Raw genomic sequence first — 17273 nt, 5'->3', positions numbered from 1 at the left:
GACTCTCAGAAACTTCTATATGTACCAGGAAGAGCATTCTGACTGGTTGCATCACTGCCTGGTACAGAGGTGCCAACACACAGGACAGGAAAAACCTCCAGACAGTTGTTAACTCCGCCTGCAACATCAACGGCATTAGTCTTCACTCAATCAAGGACATCTACAAGAGGCGTTCCCTTAACAAAGCAGCCTCTATCTTCAATGACCCCCCGCGACCCAGCCCATGCTGTCTTCACTCTGCTGCCATTGGAAAAAAGGTACAGGAGCCTGAAGATGAGCACTCAGTGGCACAAGGACAGCTTCTTCCTATCTGCTATTAGATTCCTGAATGTACAATGAACCACAGACACTACCTTACATTGTCTTTTTATTTGTTTTGAAACATAGTTTATAGAAATGTTTGCACTGTGACGCTGCCACAAACAATGAGTTTCATGACATTCATGTCAATAAATTCTGATCCTCAAATTCTGAAATCCTACTGGTGAAGGTGCTTCTACATTTGCACTTAAGATAACTCTATCAGTGCCTGCATCAAATCAAGGGTGCAGGATGAATATTCTCTCCTGGATCTGGAGAACTCAGTTTCTAAATCTCACTTGGATGCCCACAACTTTGAACTTTTAACACTCATCAAGACTGTGATGTGGAGAATGTGAGAGAAATCAACATGCTGATATTACAATTTGTTTCACATCAGTGTTATACCATTTAGTTTAAAACTTTATCTTAGTTTAATAAAACATCAACTATAACAGGTTGCTAGATTGGTTCAACATTTGAATGATCCTGACCTTTATTTATTTTACATAAAAATACAGTTCATTTAACAAACACATTCTTACCTCTATTCCTTCTTTGTTCAAGGCATATTCATCAAAGTTAAGGATTGCAGACTTGATTGTTCTTGGAGGTGGTAATACAGTTAGTCCAATGTTAATGGCATTACTCCGCCTTGAGTCTAGCACAATGACTTCCTGTCTTTTCCCATCTGTAGCAGTTTTCTAAGATAAAAACAGATACTGGAATTACACCCACATAGAACTTAACAAATGTGTACCAAATAACTAAGTTTATAGAACAGTAATTGTAGGTCTTCGAGTAACAACATCATGCCAATATTCCACCTCAGGTGGAAAATACCCACTTCCTCCTTATTCCATGGGGCAGGTCAGAGAAGGGAATCCAAATTAAGGGCAATGTCAAATTTTCGTGGGAGTACCTGTTCAGTTAGGATTTTGGGAATATCAGGAGTCAGAATGCTGAATGAATTGAAACATACTGCTCCACAAATACATCATCCCAGGGTTCCAGGTGGGATTTTTAAAAATAAATCATCTCATATAACTGTCATTGATATGAAATGGAATGGAACCCTCCAGAGAGCAAGGTGGTTGGTTTTGAATGGATAGGTTTGAGCTCAAAATGAGCATCCAAGAGTGATAAATCTCTGTTTATTGCAGGGAATACAAATTCATCAATTCCCCCAACCACCATTGAAAACTACGGGTAACAATCTGTGCTGACAGCACCACTGTTTATTATCTGGAAATACCTACAAAATATTTATTTATTTACATTAAAACCCATTTTCTCAGCAACATAATGAAAATCAACACAATTCAGATTTCTGATTGGACATTTTGTATTATTACTTTTCACAGAAAAAAGGTTTCTATGGGTGCTAAATCAAATTGTATGCTTTATCCAATAAAGTCAGCCAAATTCCTCTTAAAATTGAATACACAAAGAGTTGAATGTGTGGGACTAAACACACCATTTAACCTCAGACTTCAAATGCATCTCAACATCATTAATATCAAAATGCACAAATGTTTCAAACTGACCTTAAATTCAAATTCCTAAAATGGTCTTTGGAAAATGAAATGTAGCTTATCGGTACTTTTCTCATAAGGTACTGTTTTTTTTTTATATGCATAAACCCTCATCGCTTCAGCTACCCATGTCTCAAAAATCACTGCAAATGAGCAATGAGCACAATCCTCCATGTCCTAACCTTTACTTACGTTGCAATGTAACCAGCCATTGCAAAATAGTTTTCAGTGCAGCTACAACTTAACTTCAATTTCACTTTCTCAAAATAAATATTTCTGGTGTTGATATATAACTATCTCAATTACTGTTATCTTTTCAAAAATATAGTTGAAGAAAATGCTTTAATTACATGGATATTGGCAGCTTAATGCAAAGATTCTCTGAATTAAAAAATAAAAGGCAAAAATCATAGGGAAGGCCACAACCAGACTGAAATCTTCACATTTTTGCAACCTAGCAACAGGACGAAGGCAGGAGATCTGAAAGGTTACCTCTGTCTTTCTGTAGATGCTGCCTGACCTGTTGAGATTTTCACATTTCCTGTCTTTTTTTACGACTACATTTTGGAGAGATTGGGCAACTGTAGTTTTGTTAACATGGGGTCAACTTAACATACTTCCAATCAGTTTATGCCATCTCCTCTACAATCGTTTACACAATGCTTCAAGATTAGAGGAAGAACTAGTAAAAGATATTGTTAAATTGTGAAACAATCAAAGGTGTGTTCCTTAAGTGAATATAGAGCATTACAGCCCAGTACAGGACCTTCAGCCCTCGATGTTGTGCTGATCCATATATTCCTTTTTTAAAAAGTACTAAACCCTCCCTACCGCATAATCCTCTATTTTTCTTTCATCTGTGTGCCTGCCTAAAAAACTCTTGAATGCCCCTAATGTTTCAGCCTCCACCGCCATCCCTGGCAAGGCATTTCAGACACCCACAGTGCTCTGGACAAAAAATTTACCCCTGATGTCTCCCCTAAACTGATGCAAGACTCACCAGTCTATAATTCCCAGGATTTTCCCTATTACCTTTTTTAAGCAAGGGGACTACATTTGCCATTACCCAATCCTCCAACACCACCTCTCCAGCCAAAGAGGGTTCAAAGATCATAGCTACCACCCCAGCTATATCTTCTCTCACTTCCCACAGCAACCTGGGGTATAACACGTCTGGCCCTGGGGACTTATCAATCTTGATGTTTTTTAGAAGATCCAACATTCCACATTGTCCAGCACACAGTCCCATTTTATTTTGACATCACCCTGATCAAGGTCCCTTTGTCTTGTGAACACTGAAGCAATGTAGGACCTCCCCAACCTCCTCTGCCTCAAGGCGCATGTTGTCTTCTTTAACCTTTAGTGACCCCACCTTCATTCTCATCATCCTTCTGTTCTTCACATACACATAGAATGCCTTGGGGTTCTCCTTAATCCTATGTGCCAAGGCCTTCTCATTCCCCCTTTGAGTTCTCCTAAATCCTTTCTTAAGCTCCTTCCTGGCTACCATATATTTTTCACGAGCCCTTCCTGTTTTATGCTTCCTATATCTAACAGATGCTTGCTTCTTCCTCGTGACTAGTTGCCTTACCTGTTTCATCAACCACGGTTCCCTTTTCTTACCATCGTTCCCTTGTCCCATTGAGACAAATCTATCCTGAACTCAGCACAAGTGGTCCCTAAATTTCCTCCACATTACTTCAGTCCTTTTCACCCTTGAACATCTGTTTCCAATGTACTCTCGCTAGTTCCTGCCTCATCTCTTCATAATTAACCCTTCCCCAGTTGAGCACATTCCCATTTTGTCTGTTTTTATCCATTTCCATAACTATGGTGAAGCTCAGGGAGTTGTGGTCATGCTCACCAAAATTAAATAATGGGGTTTGTCTGAACATCCTTTCAGTCAACTTTCAGTGCTTTCAGTCACCAGCCAGCGAGATTGTTCAAAATGTATCCAGGAACATTTATAGCCTGCACTTTTTCATGACGAATGAAGACAGATGGATTAACATAAACTGACTGAATGGCTTCTTACAGAAACCATTCACTTGTTCAAAAAGCAACTTTCAAAAATGAAAATGCTCACAGGTTTTACAATTAAATAATTTCTGATTATTCCATGTGAACAATATTATAAAGTAGAATGAAAGAAAATAACTTTGCAGCTTATTCTTCTGAGACAGTATTTAGTGGAAAGAATTCCAGTCCAAGGATAGACTTCCTTTTTGAGGGTTACAAGAGTCTTAAGACCAATGTGAAAAACTGAAAGATTATTTTTGCGGTTGAATGAAACAGGTGGTTAGCCAATTTCCTTTCCTTTCTTGGGTTACTTGAATTAGATACTTACACATACAAAAACGAGAGTTTCATTTCAAAAGATCCAATAGAAATTACAAATTGAGATGAATTTTGGGAAACAAGTTTACGTCAATAGTCATAAATCACTGTACGATTGAAACCAGTTTTTTTTGTGTCATGACCAAACTTTCTCCCTTGCTAAAGGATGGAATTCTATTGCCATATGTGTTACATGGTCCCAATCACCACCCAACTACGTACTTGCAAAAAATAGAAAACTCAAATCAGTGGGATTTTTTCATCAGTGGATTTTTTCATCAGTGGATTTCACAAGAGGGCTAGTTCTGCAGTCAAGTGAGTCTAGATGAACTTGGGAGCTCCAAATTAATTTTCATCTAAGATACCAAGGATCATTGATATAATCCTAAACATGCTGCAGTTCAAATCTGTTAATTGATATAATTGATATAATCCTAAACATGCTGCAGTTCAAATCTGTTAATTGATATAATTGATATAATCCTAAACATGCTGCAGTTCAAATCTGTTAATTGATATAATTGATATAATCCTAAACATGCTGCAGTTCAAATCTGTTAATTGATATAATTGATATAATCCTAAACATGCTGCAGTTCAAATCTGTTAATTGATATAATTGATATAATCCTAAACATGCTGCAGTTCAAATCTGTTAATTGATATAATTGATATAATCCTAAACATGCTGCAGTTCAAATCTGTTAATTGATATAATTGATATAATCCTAAACATGCTGCAGTTCAAATCTGTTAATTGATATAATTGATATAATCCTAAACATGCTGCAGTTCAAATCTGTTAATTGATATAATTGATATAATCCTAAACATGCTGCAGTTCAAATCTGTTAATTGATATAATTGATATAATCCTAAACATGCTGCAGTTCAAATCTGTTAATTGATATAATTGATATAATCCTAAACATGCTGCAGTTCAAATCTGTTAATTGATATAATTGATATAATCCTAAACATGCTGCAGTTCAAATCTGTTAATTGATATAATTGATATAATCCTAAACATGCTGCAGTTCAAATCTGTTAATTGATATAATTGATATAATCCTAAACATGCTGCAGTTCAAATCTGTTAATTGATATAATTGATATAATCCTAAACATGCTGCAGTTCAAATCTGTTAATTGATATAATTGATATAATCCTAAACATGCTGCAGTTCAAATCTGTTAATTGATATAATTGATATAATCCTAAACATGCTGCAGTTCAAATCTGTTAATTGATATAATTGATATAATCCTAAACATGCTGCAGTTCAAATCTGTTAATTGATATAATTGATATAATCCTAAACATGCTGCAGTTCAAATCTGTTAATTGATATAATTGATATAATCCTAAACATGCTGCAGTTCAAATCTGTTAATTGATATAATTGATATAATCCTAAACATGCTGCAGTTCAAATCTGTTAATTGATATAATTGATATAATCCTAAACATGCTGCAGTTCAAATCTGTTAATTGATATAATTGATATAATCCTAAACATGCTGCAGTTCAAATCTGTTAATTGATATAATTGATATAATCCTAAACATGCTGCAGTTCAAATCTGTTAATTGATATAATTGATATAATCCTAAACATGCTGCAGTTCAAATCTGTTAATTGATATAATTGATATAATCCTAAACATGCTGCAGTTCAAATCTGTTAATTGATATAATTGATATAATCCTAAACATGCTGCAGTTCAAATCTGTTAATTGATATAATTGATATAATCCTAAACATGCTGCAGTTCAAATCTGTTAATTGATATAATTGATATAATCCTAAACATGCTGCAGTTCAAATCTGTTAATTGATATAATTGATATAATCCTAAACATGCTGCAGTTCAAATCTGTTAATTGATATAATTGATATAATCCTAAACATGCTGCAGTTCAAATCTGTTAATTGATATAATTGATATAATCCTAAACATGCTGCAGTTCAAATCTGTTAATTGATATAATTGATATAATCCTAAACATGCTGCAGTTCAAATCTGTTAATTGATATAATTGATATAATCCTAAACATGCTGCAGTTCAAATCTGTTAATTGATATAATTGATATAATCCTAAACATGCTGCAGTTCAAATCTGTTAATTGATATAATTGATATAATCCTAAACATGCTGCAGTTCAAATCTGTTAATTGATATAATTGATATAATCCTAAACATGCTGCAGTTCAAATCTGTTAATTGATATAATTGATATAATCCTAAACATGCTGCAGTTCAAATCTGTTAATTGATATAATTGATATAATCCTAAACATGCTGCAGTTCAAATCTGTTAATTGATATAATTGATATAATCCTAAACATGCTGCAGTTCAAATCTGTTAATTGATATCATTGATATAATCCTAAACATGCTGCAGTTCAAATCTGTTAATTGATATAATTGATATAATCCTAAACATGCTGCAGTTCAAATCTGTTAATTGATATAATTGATATAATCCTAAACATGCTGCAGTTCAAATCTGTTAATTGATATAATTGATATAATCCTAAACATGCTGCAGTTCAAATCTGTTAATTGATATAATTGATATAATCCTAAACATGCTGCAGTTCAAATCTGTTAATTGATATAATTGATATAATCCTAAACATGCTGCAGTTCAAATCTGTTAATTGATATAATTGATATAATCCTAAACATGCTGCAGTTCAAATCTGTTAATTGATATAATTGATATAATCCTAAACATGCTGCAGTTCAAATCTGTTAATTGATATAATTGATATAATCCTAAACATGCTGCAGTTCAAATCTGTTAATTGATATAATTGATATAATCCTAAACATGCTGCAGTTCAAATCTGTTAATTGATATAATTGATATAATCCTAAACATGCTGCAGTTCAAATCTGTTAATTGATATAATTGATATAATCCTAAACATGCTGCAGTTCAAATCTGTTAATTGATATAATTGATATAATCCTAAACATGCTGCAGTTCAAATCTGTTAATTGATATAATTGATATAATCCTAAACATGCTGCAGTTCAAATCTGTTAATTTGCCACAATGATTGAAATATATACATTTTGATACACACATATATAAAATCCTATGTATACATTAGTGTATATAAACTATATATCTATATAAATATATACCACATAAAGCAATCACACGCAAACACATACATGGGTAATTGGAAGAAAAGCATTATTCATAATGATTCTTCTTTAATAGTTTTATATTTACACAATGTAACTACTGACTCACTATTTGCAGTCACTGGGGCACCAAATTTTAAAAGCTTACAGAGGAAATAAAAATGTCAACTCATCATTTGCTTAAGGAATCATCCTTAACCTTCAGATTATCCACAATTCTGAACTCTCCCATTTGGGGAGCACCTCTACAGAAACCTGAACTAGAGTTGAGGGGGGTTGGTGGGGGGGGGAAGGAGGAGAGGAGAGAAGGAGATTGGGGGAAGTGATAATCCCAACTTGGTCAATCATTGTCCATAAACTCCCAAGTCAATATTAACCTGCTTGACAAAGACCACTGTCCAGTCACTGCTTTTAGTTTGCACCAAATTACTCTTCTCAACTGCATCCTTGACTTCCTTAATGGAAAACCACAGTCAGTGCTAATCAGTAACAACATCTCCTCTTCAATGTCAATCAACACAGGTGCACCTCAATTATGCATAAATAACCCACTGCTCTACTCCCTACATCCATGAGTGTGTGGCTAAGCCCAATTTGTCATCTAGAAATTTGCTGATGACACCATTGTGGTTGGCAAAATCACAGATAGATCAGCTACTTAAAACAAGAACAACTTTTTACTAAGGAACTGATTGTGGACTTCAGCAAGGGGAAACCAGGAGAACACAAACCAGTCCTCATCAAGGGTCAGCAGTGGAAGGTGTAAAAAGCTTCAAATTCTTGGGTATCAACATCTCTGAAGATCTATCCTAGGGCATTCAAACTGAAGAAGGCTCACCAGCAACTATATATCATTGGGAATTTGAGGAGATTTGGTAATGCAACTAAAAATTCTTGCATATTTCTACAGGTGTACTGTTGACAATATTCTGACTGATTGCATCACTATCTGGTATGGAGGTACCAATGTACAGGACATGAACAGGCAACAGAGAGTTGTGACTCAGCCAGTGCAATCTTGGGCATCAGTTTTCACTCCTTTAAGGACATCTACAAGAGGTGACGTCTCAAGAAAGCAGTCTCTATCATCAAGGAACCTCACCACCCAGGCCATGCCTTCATCAGGAAGGAGGTACAGGAGCCTGAAGATGAACACACAATGGTACAAAAACAACTTCTTCCCCTCCATGATCAGATTTATAAATGGACAATGAACCATAGACACTATCTCACTTTTTCTCTTATTTGCATCAATTTATTTATTTTTTAAAAGTATATTTTATAGCAATTTTTGTTCCTGTGATGGTGCTGCATGACGACGAATTTTGTGACATGGTCATGGCAATAAATTCTGATTCTATATGCCCTTGAGGCATAAACATATTCAGCAGTAAATATCTGTCGTATTTTGGTAAATGTGCTGCCAAGGCCCATGTCTGGATTTACTTAGAGGGAGTGGCAATTATTGTACATTTACAAAAATTAGGATGAACTTTAGTGGCTGGTTATATGACACTTCATTTAACTGCTCCCCTCCAGTGCAAGAGTTACATCATAAAGACAGAGCCAGGTCACTACCCAGGTCTAAAATGACGCAAATTAAAAGGAGCACGCACTTTCATATCTTTGCCCACTATTTTATTGAATACACAAATGCTGAAGGAACTCAGTGTCCACAGGTGGTAAAGATATATTACTGATAATTCGGGCGCCTGAGCCCTTCTTCAAGAAATAAGCAAAGAATGAGAAGGCATCAGTTCTTTGCTTATATCTTGAAGAGCTCAGGCCTTAAAGATCTAATATATCTTTACCTCCTATGGACACTGTGAGACCAGATGAGTTCCTCCAATATTTCTGTGTGTTTTTACGACAATCATAACGTCTGCAGACTCTCGTGTTTCACGATATTTTATTTAATGCAAGATCAACATGGTCCTCCATTATCCGCCTTCAAGAGTGTTTATTCCAAGCTGCAGTTGACCTAAGCACTTAATCAATGCATACACTGCTGCTACGACTGTCTAAATGTTTAAAACTTACAATAGACAGGACAGGTCCTTTGCTTAAACACAATACAAACAGAGTTCCTTCCAGGATACGCTCATCATCTTACGATTCAGGCAGTTTTACGCCAATGTTATCACGGAATGCAGAGCAATAGCTACAATACATAGAAGTGGATTGATCTGGCGTCAGCAATAGATTTAAAAACTAAAACAAAATAGTGAAGCATGTATAATAGATAGAAAAAAAAGATGAAAGAGGCTATGTGTTCAAATACTGGCACAGATCCATTGAGCTCAATATATCCTGTTAAAGGGAACAGGGCACATAAAAGGAGCCCATAGAGAACAGAGTACATTTTTTTTTTAAAACATGGCTGGTGGGATCTTTCAATAAAATTAGAAAACACTGGAAATACTCAATGATTCTGGCAGCATTTGTGATATGAGAATGAAGAGGGCGGAATGGTTAGCACAGCAGTTTATGCAATGTTGTTACAGCACCAGTGATTGGGGTTCGAATCTAGGGCTGTCTATAAGGAGTTCATATGTTCTCTCCATGTCGGTGTGGGTTTCCTCCACATGCTCTGGTTTCCTCCCACCCTTCAAAACATACAGGGGTTTTAGGTCAATTGGGTATAATTGGCTGACATGGGCTTGTAGGCCAGAAGGGCTTGTTTTAATTTCAATTCAAAATTTAGAGAAATCAAGTCTTTCAAAGAACTGGAAATGGTTAAAACTGAAAGAGAGATTGAGTAATGGAAGCTGTGGGGGTGGCCGCTGAAAGAAGGTGGAGAAGGGAGAAGAAGAAGTGGAAAGTTGTTGCAATCTGAAGTACACTATTTTTCTATCTTGAATGTTGGAATTGAGAGATACAGGTGTGAGGTTGTCAAACTAAATTTGTTGGATTCATTAGCAAGTAACAAAGGCTGAGATTGGCATGTGGGAAGGCCAAGTTCCATCCCTTAGTTTTAAGTTAAGCATTATTTGAATAGTGAAGGAGGCCAAAGAATGGGAATGGAGAAGACAAAATGACCAGAACTGTGACATTAAAGAGTTTTACACTGGGTTTTCCAACTTCGGGGATATGATATTGTGAAGACAGAATGTGCAAGATAAAGCTGGAAGCAGCGCAAGTTAACTGCTGCTTCACCTCGAAGAAGATTTAGGTCCGTGGGTAATAGACAAGAGGTAAAAGGGGAGGTGTTGCATTCTGGTGAGTTGGATAGAGAGAGGAGATGGCAATCTGAAAGGGACTGTGCAATGATGAACAGAGATGCCGTGGGGTTCACTGTTTGTAGCTCTCTGAGAGTGGCAACACATGCAGATGGGGTAGTGAAGAAGGACTATGACCTGCTTCAGGCACAGAATACTTCACAAAATACTGGTTACTCCCCTCTTGGATAATTGTGTGTAGTTCTAGCCACAACGTTCACTAGCACAATGTATTCACCAAAATTTCTACTCAGTGAAGCTGAACATGCAGATGGTTTAAACAAAACCTACAAAGACAACTACAGTAGTAAAATTACATTAAAAAAGAGACAATAAGTACAAACAATTGATAGATGATCAAACCACAGGAAAGATATTGTTGTCCTGGAGAATTTTCAGAGAAATTCACCAGATTAGAGGATCTTAGTTGTGGGAGAGATTGGACAGACTGGGCTTGATTTTCCAGAGATGGTGGAGGTTGAGTAATGATGATAAAATTGCAAGATTTTATAAGATTAGAATAACATTTTGTAAGATGAAAATTACAAGAAACATAGATAGGAGAGATAATAAGAATATTTTTCCCCATTGTATCATCAGAAGCAAAAGGGCAGACAGTTAAGATGTGAGGGATTAATTTTAAATGCAAGTGGAGGGAAAGTTTTCATTTGCTTGCATGGAGTGGTTGACATCTGGGGAAGTAGTAGAAGCAGATACCAGGACTATATTTAAGAGACCTTTAGATAATTACTTGAGGACATAGATTAAGGGTGAAAGCAGAAATATTTAAAGGATATATTTAAAGGATGTTCTTCAGACAGACTATGGGAAATGAGCTGAAGTGTTGAATGTGGAATCAATTTTGACAGTTAAGAAACATTTGGATAGCTACATGGATGGGAGGGATATGGAGGGCTATGGCAGCACTCCATTAAGGACATCTTTAAGAGGCGGTGTGTCAAGAATGCAGTCTTTATGGGAGGCCTTTACAATGGTGATAATTTTAAATCTTTTAATCAACTAATTCAACAGAATGATATCTCTAGGCCACAATTTTGGAGATACAGTAAAATTCCGATTATCCAAAATCGGATTTTCTGTCATCCTCTATCCAATTTTTTTTAGAAGAAATTTTGGATAAATGAGGATTTCCGAAATCCTCATTTATGGGAATTTTTTTCAGAGCTGAACTGACCTCACATGCTGAAAAAGATTCGCTCAACATGAAATTACGACGACAATGGTTTCAGGTAACTCCCTCTCCTCTTTTTTTCCATTTCTTCTTTACCTTCCCCTATTGAATTTTCCCTCTATCTCTCCCTCTCAAACTGCATGCCACTGTCTCCCAGTCAGAAGAATCTCTTATCCTGGTGTCATCAAGGATAGTGGTCTCCCAGGCAGGAACGGGGCCTTGGGGTCAGTGGCACGCCCTCCCCTCCCCCCTTCCTTCCCTTACTCCCCTCCCTTTCCCTCCCTCCTCAGTGCAGCGGAGCTCCTGACACTGACTCCAAACCATCCCCTTGGCTTACTACCGCACACTCACACTGGACTTCCTGGGATGCGATAGGCCTAGGGGAGGATTTGGAGACAGGACTCGGGCATCAGGGTTGGGAGCTCTGGTGACCCAAAAACAAGACCTCACTGTCTCACCAGTGAGTGTTCCACTGGCCTGGGAAGCCTCCCAAGGGATCAGCGGCAGCTGTGTATTTGCGTTGGTGATGGGCGGAAGAGACATGTTGGGGATGGACCACAACCAATTTTTTTTTTGGTGAGAATTAAACATTACTTTAGTGCTTAAAGGCATTCCCTTATTGATTGTTGTTGTTTAAACTTTGATACAAGTGATTTGCTACTGGGCTGGGTTTTTTTAAATTACCAGTTCTCAAAAAAAAACATTTATCTGACACAGGCCCAGTCCCAACCATTTCAGGTAATCGGAGTTGTACTGTACCTTCAACTGCTTCATATAAAATTTTTTGTTCTGCACAGCAACCCCCACAAGTTGCCACGATACTGTCTAATGTACTGGCTGCATATGGTAAAGGTCATGAAGCCTAATTTTATTATTCAGCCTTAACACCAATCTCAGGGGAGAAACTTCTGCTGGGTTTTAAAAGAGCATGGGAAATAGACCTGAGTGTGGTTTTGAGATGGAAGAATGGGACAAAATTTACAAATGATATCAAAGTAACATCTAAAGACCTGAGGGTGTGCCTAATTCAGTTTAAGACTCTGCATCATTTTTATTGGACTCCAGCAAAGTTATATAGATTAGGGTTGAAAAATACCCCTGAAAGCTGGCACTGTGAGGTAGATAAAGGGGGCTTAGTGCATGCACTTTGGTCTTGTCCCAGATTTCAAGAATTTGGGATTATGATACATAAGTATATTGGTGAAGTTTCAAGTCTTCAAATTCCTTTTTGCCCGAGACTCTGTCTTGAGAGACACACTTGGGTTATTTGGGGATAAATACTCTCAAAATTGGATTCAGGTACAATGGTAGGAAGACAAATTATATTTAGAGGTTGGAAGAATTTGGGGGGACCATCTTTTCAGGAGTGGGCTTCAGAAATGGCCAAAGTGGTAGTTTTTGATCGCACATTTTACAAACAGTTTGATCAATTGGACGTCTCTCCACAGAAATGGGGCAAATATCTAGGTTCCCTGGGGGAAAAATAGTGCTGGATGTTGTGGAGAAGCATATTAATGAACGGCACTTTTTTCTGTTATCAGAGGTCTAAATAGACACACAAGGTTATTATATTGATATTTTTTGCTTCCATGTTTGTTTCTAATTTATGGATAAGTTTATGTTTTGCAACTTATGATTTACATAACTTTAACACTGACTCAAGGGTTTGGGGAAACTTTTTAAAAAATAAATCAATGATTTAAATCCTAAAAAAAAGAAAACAGCCAATATCATCAAGGGGCCTCACCACCCAGGCCATGTCCTTTTCTCACTGCTATCATCAGGAAGAAGGTAGAGGAGCCTGAAGACACACGCTCATCATTACAAACACAGCTTCTTCCCCTCATCATTTGATTTGTGAACAGACAAGGAACCTATAGACACTACCTCATTATCTTTCTTTTTCATAATAATTATTTTTTCAATCTTGTATTTACCGAATTGCTATCTTGCACCTGTAATGCTCAATACTGCTGTTGCAAAACAACAAATTTCATGACACATGTTCATGGCATTACATCAGTGTTCACCAAGTAGACAGTACTGGACCTGTGATATTTCAGAACAGAGATGTTTTAAAGCAGTACTATTCATTGCCTTTGGGCCACCAACTTACTGTTACCGAACAAGTTTTGATATTATTAATGAGACAATGGTTTGGATTTTGCCAACTAATCTTCTTTGGCTTGGCTTCGCGGACGAAGATTTATGGAGGGGGTAAAAGTCCACGTCAGCTGCAGGCTCGATTGTGGCTGACAAGTCCGATGCGGGACAGGCAGACACAGTTGCAGCGGTTGCAGGGGAAAATTGGTGGGTTGGGGTTGGGTGTTGGGTTTTTGTGGGCTAATAAAGATAATCTTTCAAAATGTTAGACAGAGTTGTGGTGAACAGCTTGATAATTATTGCATAATTAGATGGAAGGAGTTGGCTTGGTCAAACGTGAAACAACTGATGAACTGAATACGGCATTCTTTACTCATGGAGTGGGGGAGATTGAATGGGAGCAAAGTTACCAAATACCATTAGGCAGTGAAGCTGGTGAGGAAGTATATTTAAGGATTGGTTAATGATTGAGTTCTGTTCTTGTGTACTCCTGATAGACATTCACAATCACCTTTCCACAGATATACTGCATTAATTCCGTAATATGGATTCAAAATGTGCCAGGAACGTATTTTAAATATGATAAAAAGGCTGATACCTACAGTGTATAAGACTACAATTTATAAGGTTAAACATCATTGTCTCAGACAACAGTGCTCTACGTTGCAACGGAGGTGAGAACAGTTAAGCACAGATCTTAGTGTTTACTAAGGATAGCAATTCTCTCTCCATTCACCCATATTGGACCTTTTACATACTAAATGACTGTAGGTGTTTCTGAAGAGTGATACTTTTAATTTTAAATTTGATGGACAGCATGTTAGCAGGCTGTTCTAGCCCATGTAATCCCCAAAATACACCAAATAACCTACAATTATGGTTTTTTAGAAGAGTGGGAGGAAACCAGAGCACCCAAAAGAATTCCACAAAGCAATCAGGAGAATGTACAAACACTCCTCACAGACAGCACTGGATTCAAACCTAGTTTAGCTGCAATAATGTTGCGCTAAACTATGCTGACAATTACCATTTGACAGTGAGCAACTTTAGAAGGAAAGTGGAGTTTAAAAAATAGAATAGATCAAAAGAGTGAGTAGGGGGTCAGTGAAAAGGAAATTAAAAATGTAGGCATCAATTCTAGAAAAAAATACAAAGGATGTATGATGTTTCATAATTTTGGGAAATTAGAGATTCTGGAGTCTTTAAAGCCGATAGAGAAAGGAAGGGCAAGCCTAAAGAGGAGTTTGATTACAAGAAATTCAGAAAATGAATCTTTGCCAGACTTAGTGATTGGGTTAACATCTAATGCAAACAAAATGGTAATTTAAGTAAGGATGGATTTGAACTTGTATCAATAATTTAATTTGACATTTATTAACTTAATTACAACACTTTTTGTTACTAATATTATGAAAAATAGAAAACAATGAAATTGTTATTTGTTAAGTCACTTTATATACTTCAATTCTTACTCAAGGACAAAAAGTCACAGGAATTTTGCCATCTGTGTTAGATTTAATGGAGGCACCTTTGAAAATGCTGCCAGCATTTCTGTGAGTCAGATGTGATTATTGCACATTTGTGCTAACAATGGTCTAAGTTTACCAACAAAAATTGTTTGTTGCATGTGGAACCAGTTTATCATTTGTTTTTACAACACATCTTGCTGAGGGGATCTTAATGAAACTCCTTCATTTCTTTTGTTGGCAAGGTTTTTGGATAAATTCTTCCTCTCTCAGAGCTAAGGAATCTCTGATTCCTATAATTAAAATACAGATGTTGAATCATTCAAAATTGTACAAAATGAATGAGAGAGAGAGAAAAAAGAAACAATCCCCATGCAAAGAAGAAAGCATTGGATTTTTTTTTTGCTTATTGGTGTTCACGTTTTATTTTCAATGCGGAGTAAGTTATCAGTAAACATTTTTATAACTATAATTTGTACATCTCATTGTTAAAGGCTGATACAAAATTGTTTCCAGTTGTCCATAGAAAACTTGAAAATCAGATCTTCAAGTGGATTGTTCGTAAATAATTAAATTTGCTTCTATGAAATTCCAGTTATTTTTCCCCCTATAAAAGACTTGCTTCCCTTTATTGCCCATTCTTTTCATTTTAAAAAAATCCAATCTTTTTCCAATTTATTCATGGGATGTGGCATCACTGGCAAGGGCTATAGATGATGATTGAAGAATTCAGGCTCTGCTCATTGCCAAGGGTTTAGCATGGAAAAGGTTAACTGATTCCTGCTGCTTGGTCAGTGTGGGGACCAAGACCATACAGTCAAGCAATCAAAGATTAAGGCAGAAAACAGTAAAAATTCCCAATTTAATGACAATATTTTAAAGCTTAAAATAGGAGAGTTAAACAAAAATAAGACCATTGACTTATGCTTACCACAAAAAAAAATATTTCTGTAACAGAAGTAAAACACAAAAGCCTGCAGACACCATGGTTGAAGTAAAAACACAATTACTGGAGAAACTCAGCAGGTCAAACAGTGTATTTTATCCCTCTCTTTGGCTTGGCTTCGCGGACGAAGATTTATGGAGGGGGTAAAAGTCTACGTCAGCTGCAGGCTCGTTTGTGGCTGACAAGTCCGATGCGGGACAGGCAGACACGGTTGCAGACACGGTTGCAGCGGCTGCAGGGGAAATTTTATAGAGCAAAGGTAAAGATACATAATCAACATTTTGTGCTTGAGCCCTTAATCAAGGTAAGGACAAAATCTGGTCAGGAGCCCAAACAAAATGGTGTGGTGGGGGGAGATCACAGTCCCACAAGCCAGGAGGGAATAGGTTGATCAGAGAGGGAAGGCACACCAGCAAACAAAGAAGGGGGGTGGGGGGGAATGTCCTACCATTCAGTTCTATTACCAATGGCTCTTTTCAGGCTTTAAACAGCCTGATAAAATGGAGCCAACTGTGTTTTATTTTAAAATCTTGTGAACGCATGGTCTGGGCCCAAGATGTGCTGGCAGCAGCTTCCAGGGGTTGGAAACTCTAGGGAAGCAGAGGACTGAAGAAGGGCACCAGAAAACGGAGAACAGCCCCTGTTTGAGAAGGAGAAGCAGAGGAGACAACCCTGCAGAACAGTGACCACGGTGGCAGGCCAGTGAGGGGAGGAGCTCAGCGGCTGAAGAACACCCAGGCGGCGGGCTGTCAGCAACTCGAGGCGAGGAACGCATGAAGGCTACAGGCTGCTGCTGAAGATGTTCAAAGGACTCACATCGGGCAGTGGACTGCAGTAGACTGGCTTGTGACTGGCTGAAGGGTACCACGTATTGGATGCAGGATGTGCGAGGGTGCCGAGGGTTTTAGGGGCTCCCAAAGGGCCTAGGGCACTGAAAGCTTCCCGATTGCATCGGAGGTTTGGATCTGGAGCTCAAGTTGCTGATGGTTTGGACTGAGGTCTGTGTGGCTAT

At 37.3% G+C, this 17273-nt stretch overlaps 1 protein-coding gene across 8 annotated transcripts in view; it reads right to left on the bottom strand.

The window, feature by feature from the left end:
- The window catches only part of fhod3b (formin homology 2 domain containing 3b), a 669782-nt gene that overhangs the window by 48909 nt on the left and 603600 nt on the right, over positions 1-17273 (bottom strand). For all 8 annotated transcript variants that reach the window (XM_069909515.1, XM_069909535.1, XM_069909544.1 and 5 more), the window contains one exon: positions 846-1004. In XM_069909515.1, coding sequence (XP_069765616.1) covers positions 846-1004 — 159 coding nt within the window. The remainder of the gene's footprint in view (positions 1-845; positions 1005-17273) is intronic.

Source organism: Narcine bancroftii, chromosome 1 (genome assembly GCF_036971445.1).
Source record: "Narcine bancroftii isolate sNarBan1 chromosome 1, sNarBan1.hap1, whole genome shotgun sequence".
Taxonomy (NCBI): Eukaryota; Metazoa; Chordata; class Chondrichthyes; order Torpediniformes; family Narcinidae; genus Narcine; species Narcine bancroftii.
Note: the sequence above shows the minus strand (reverse complement) of the source record. Positions and strands in the feature narration are given on the sequence as shown.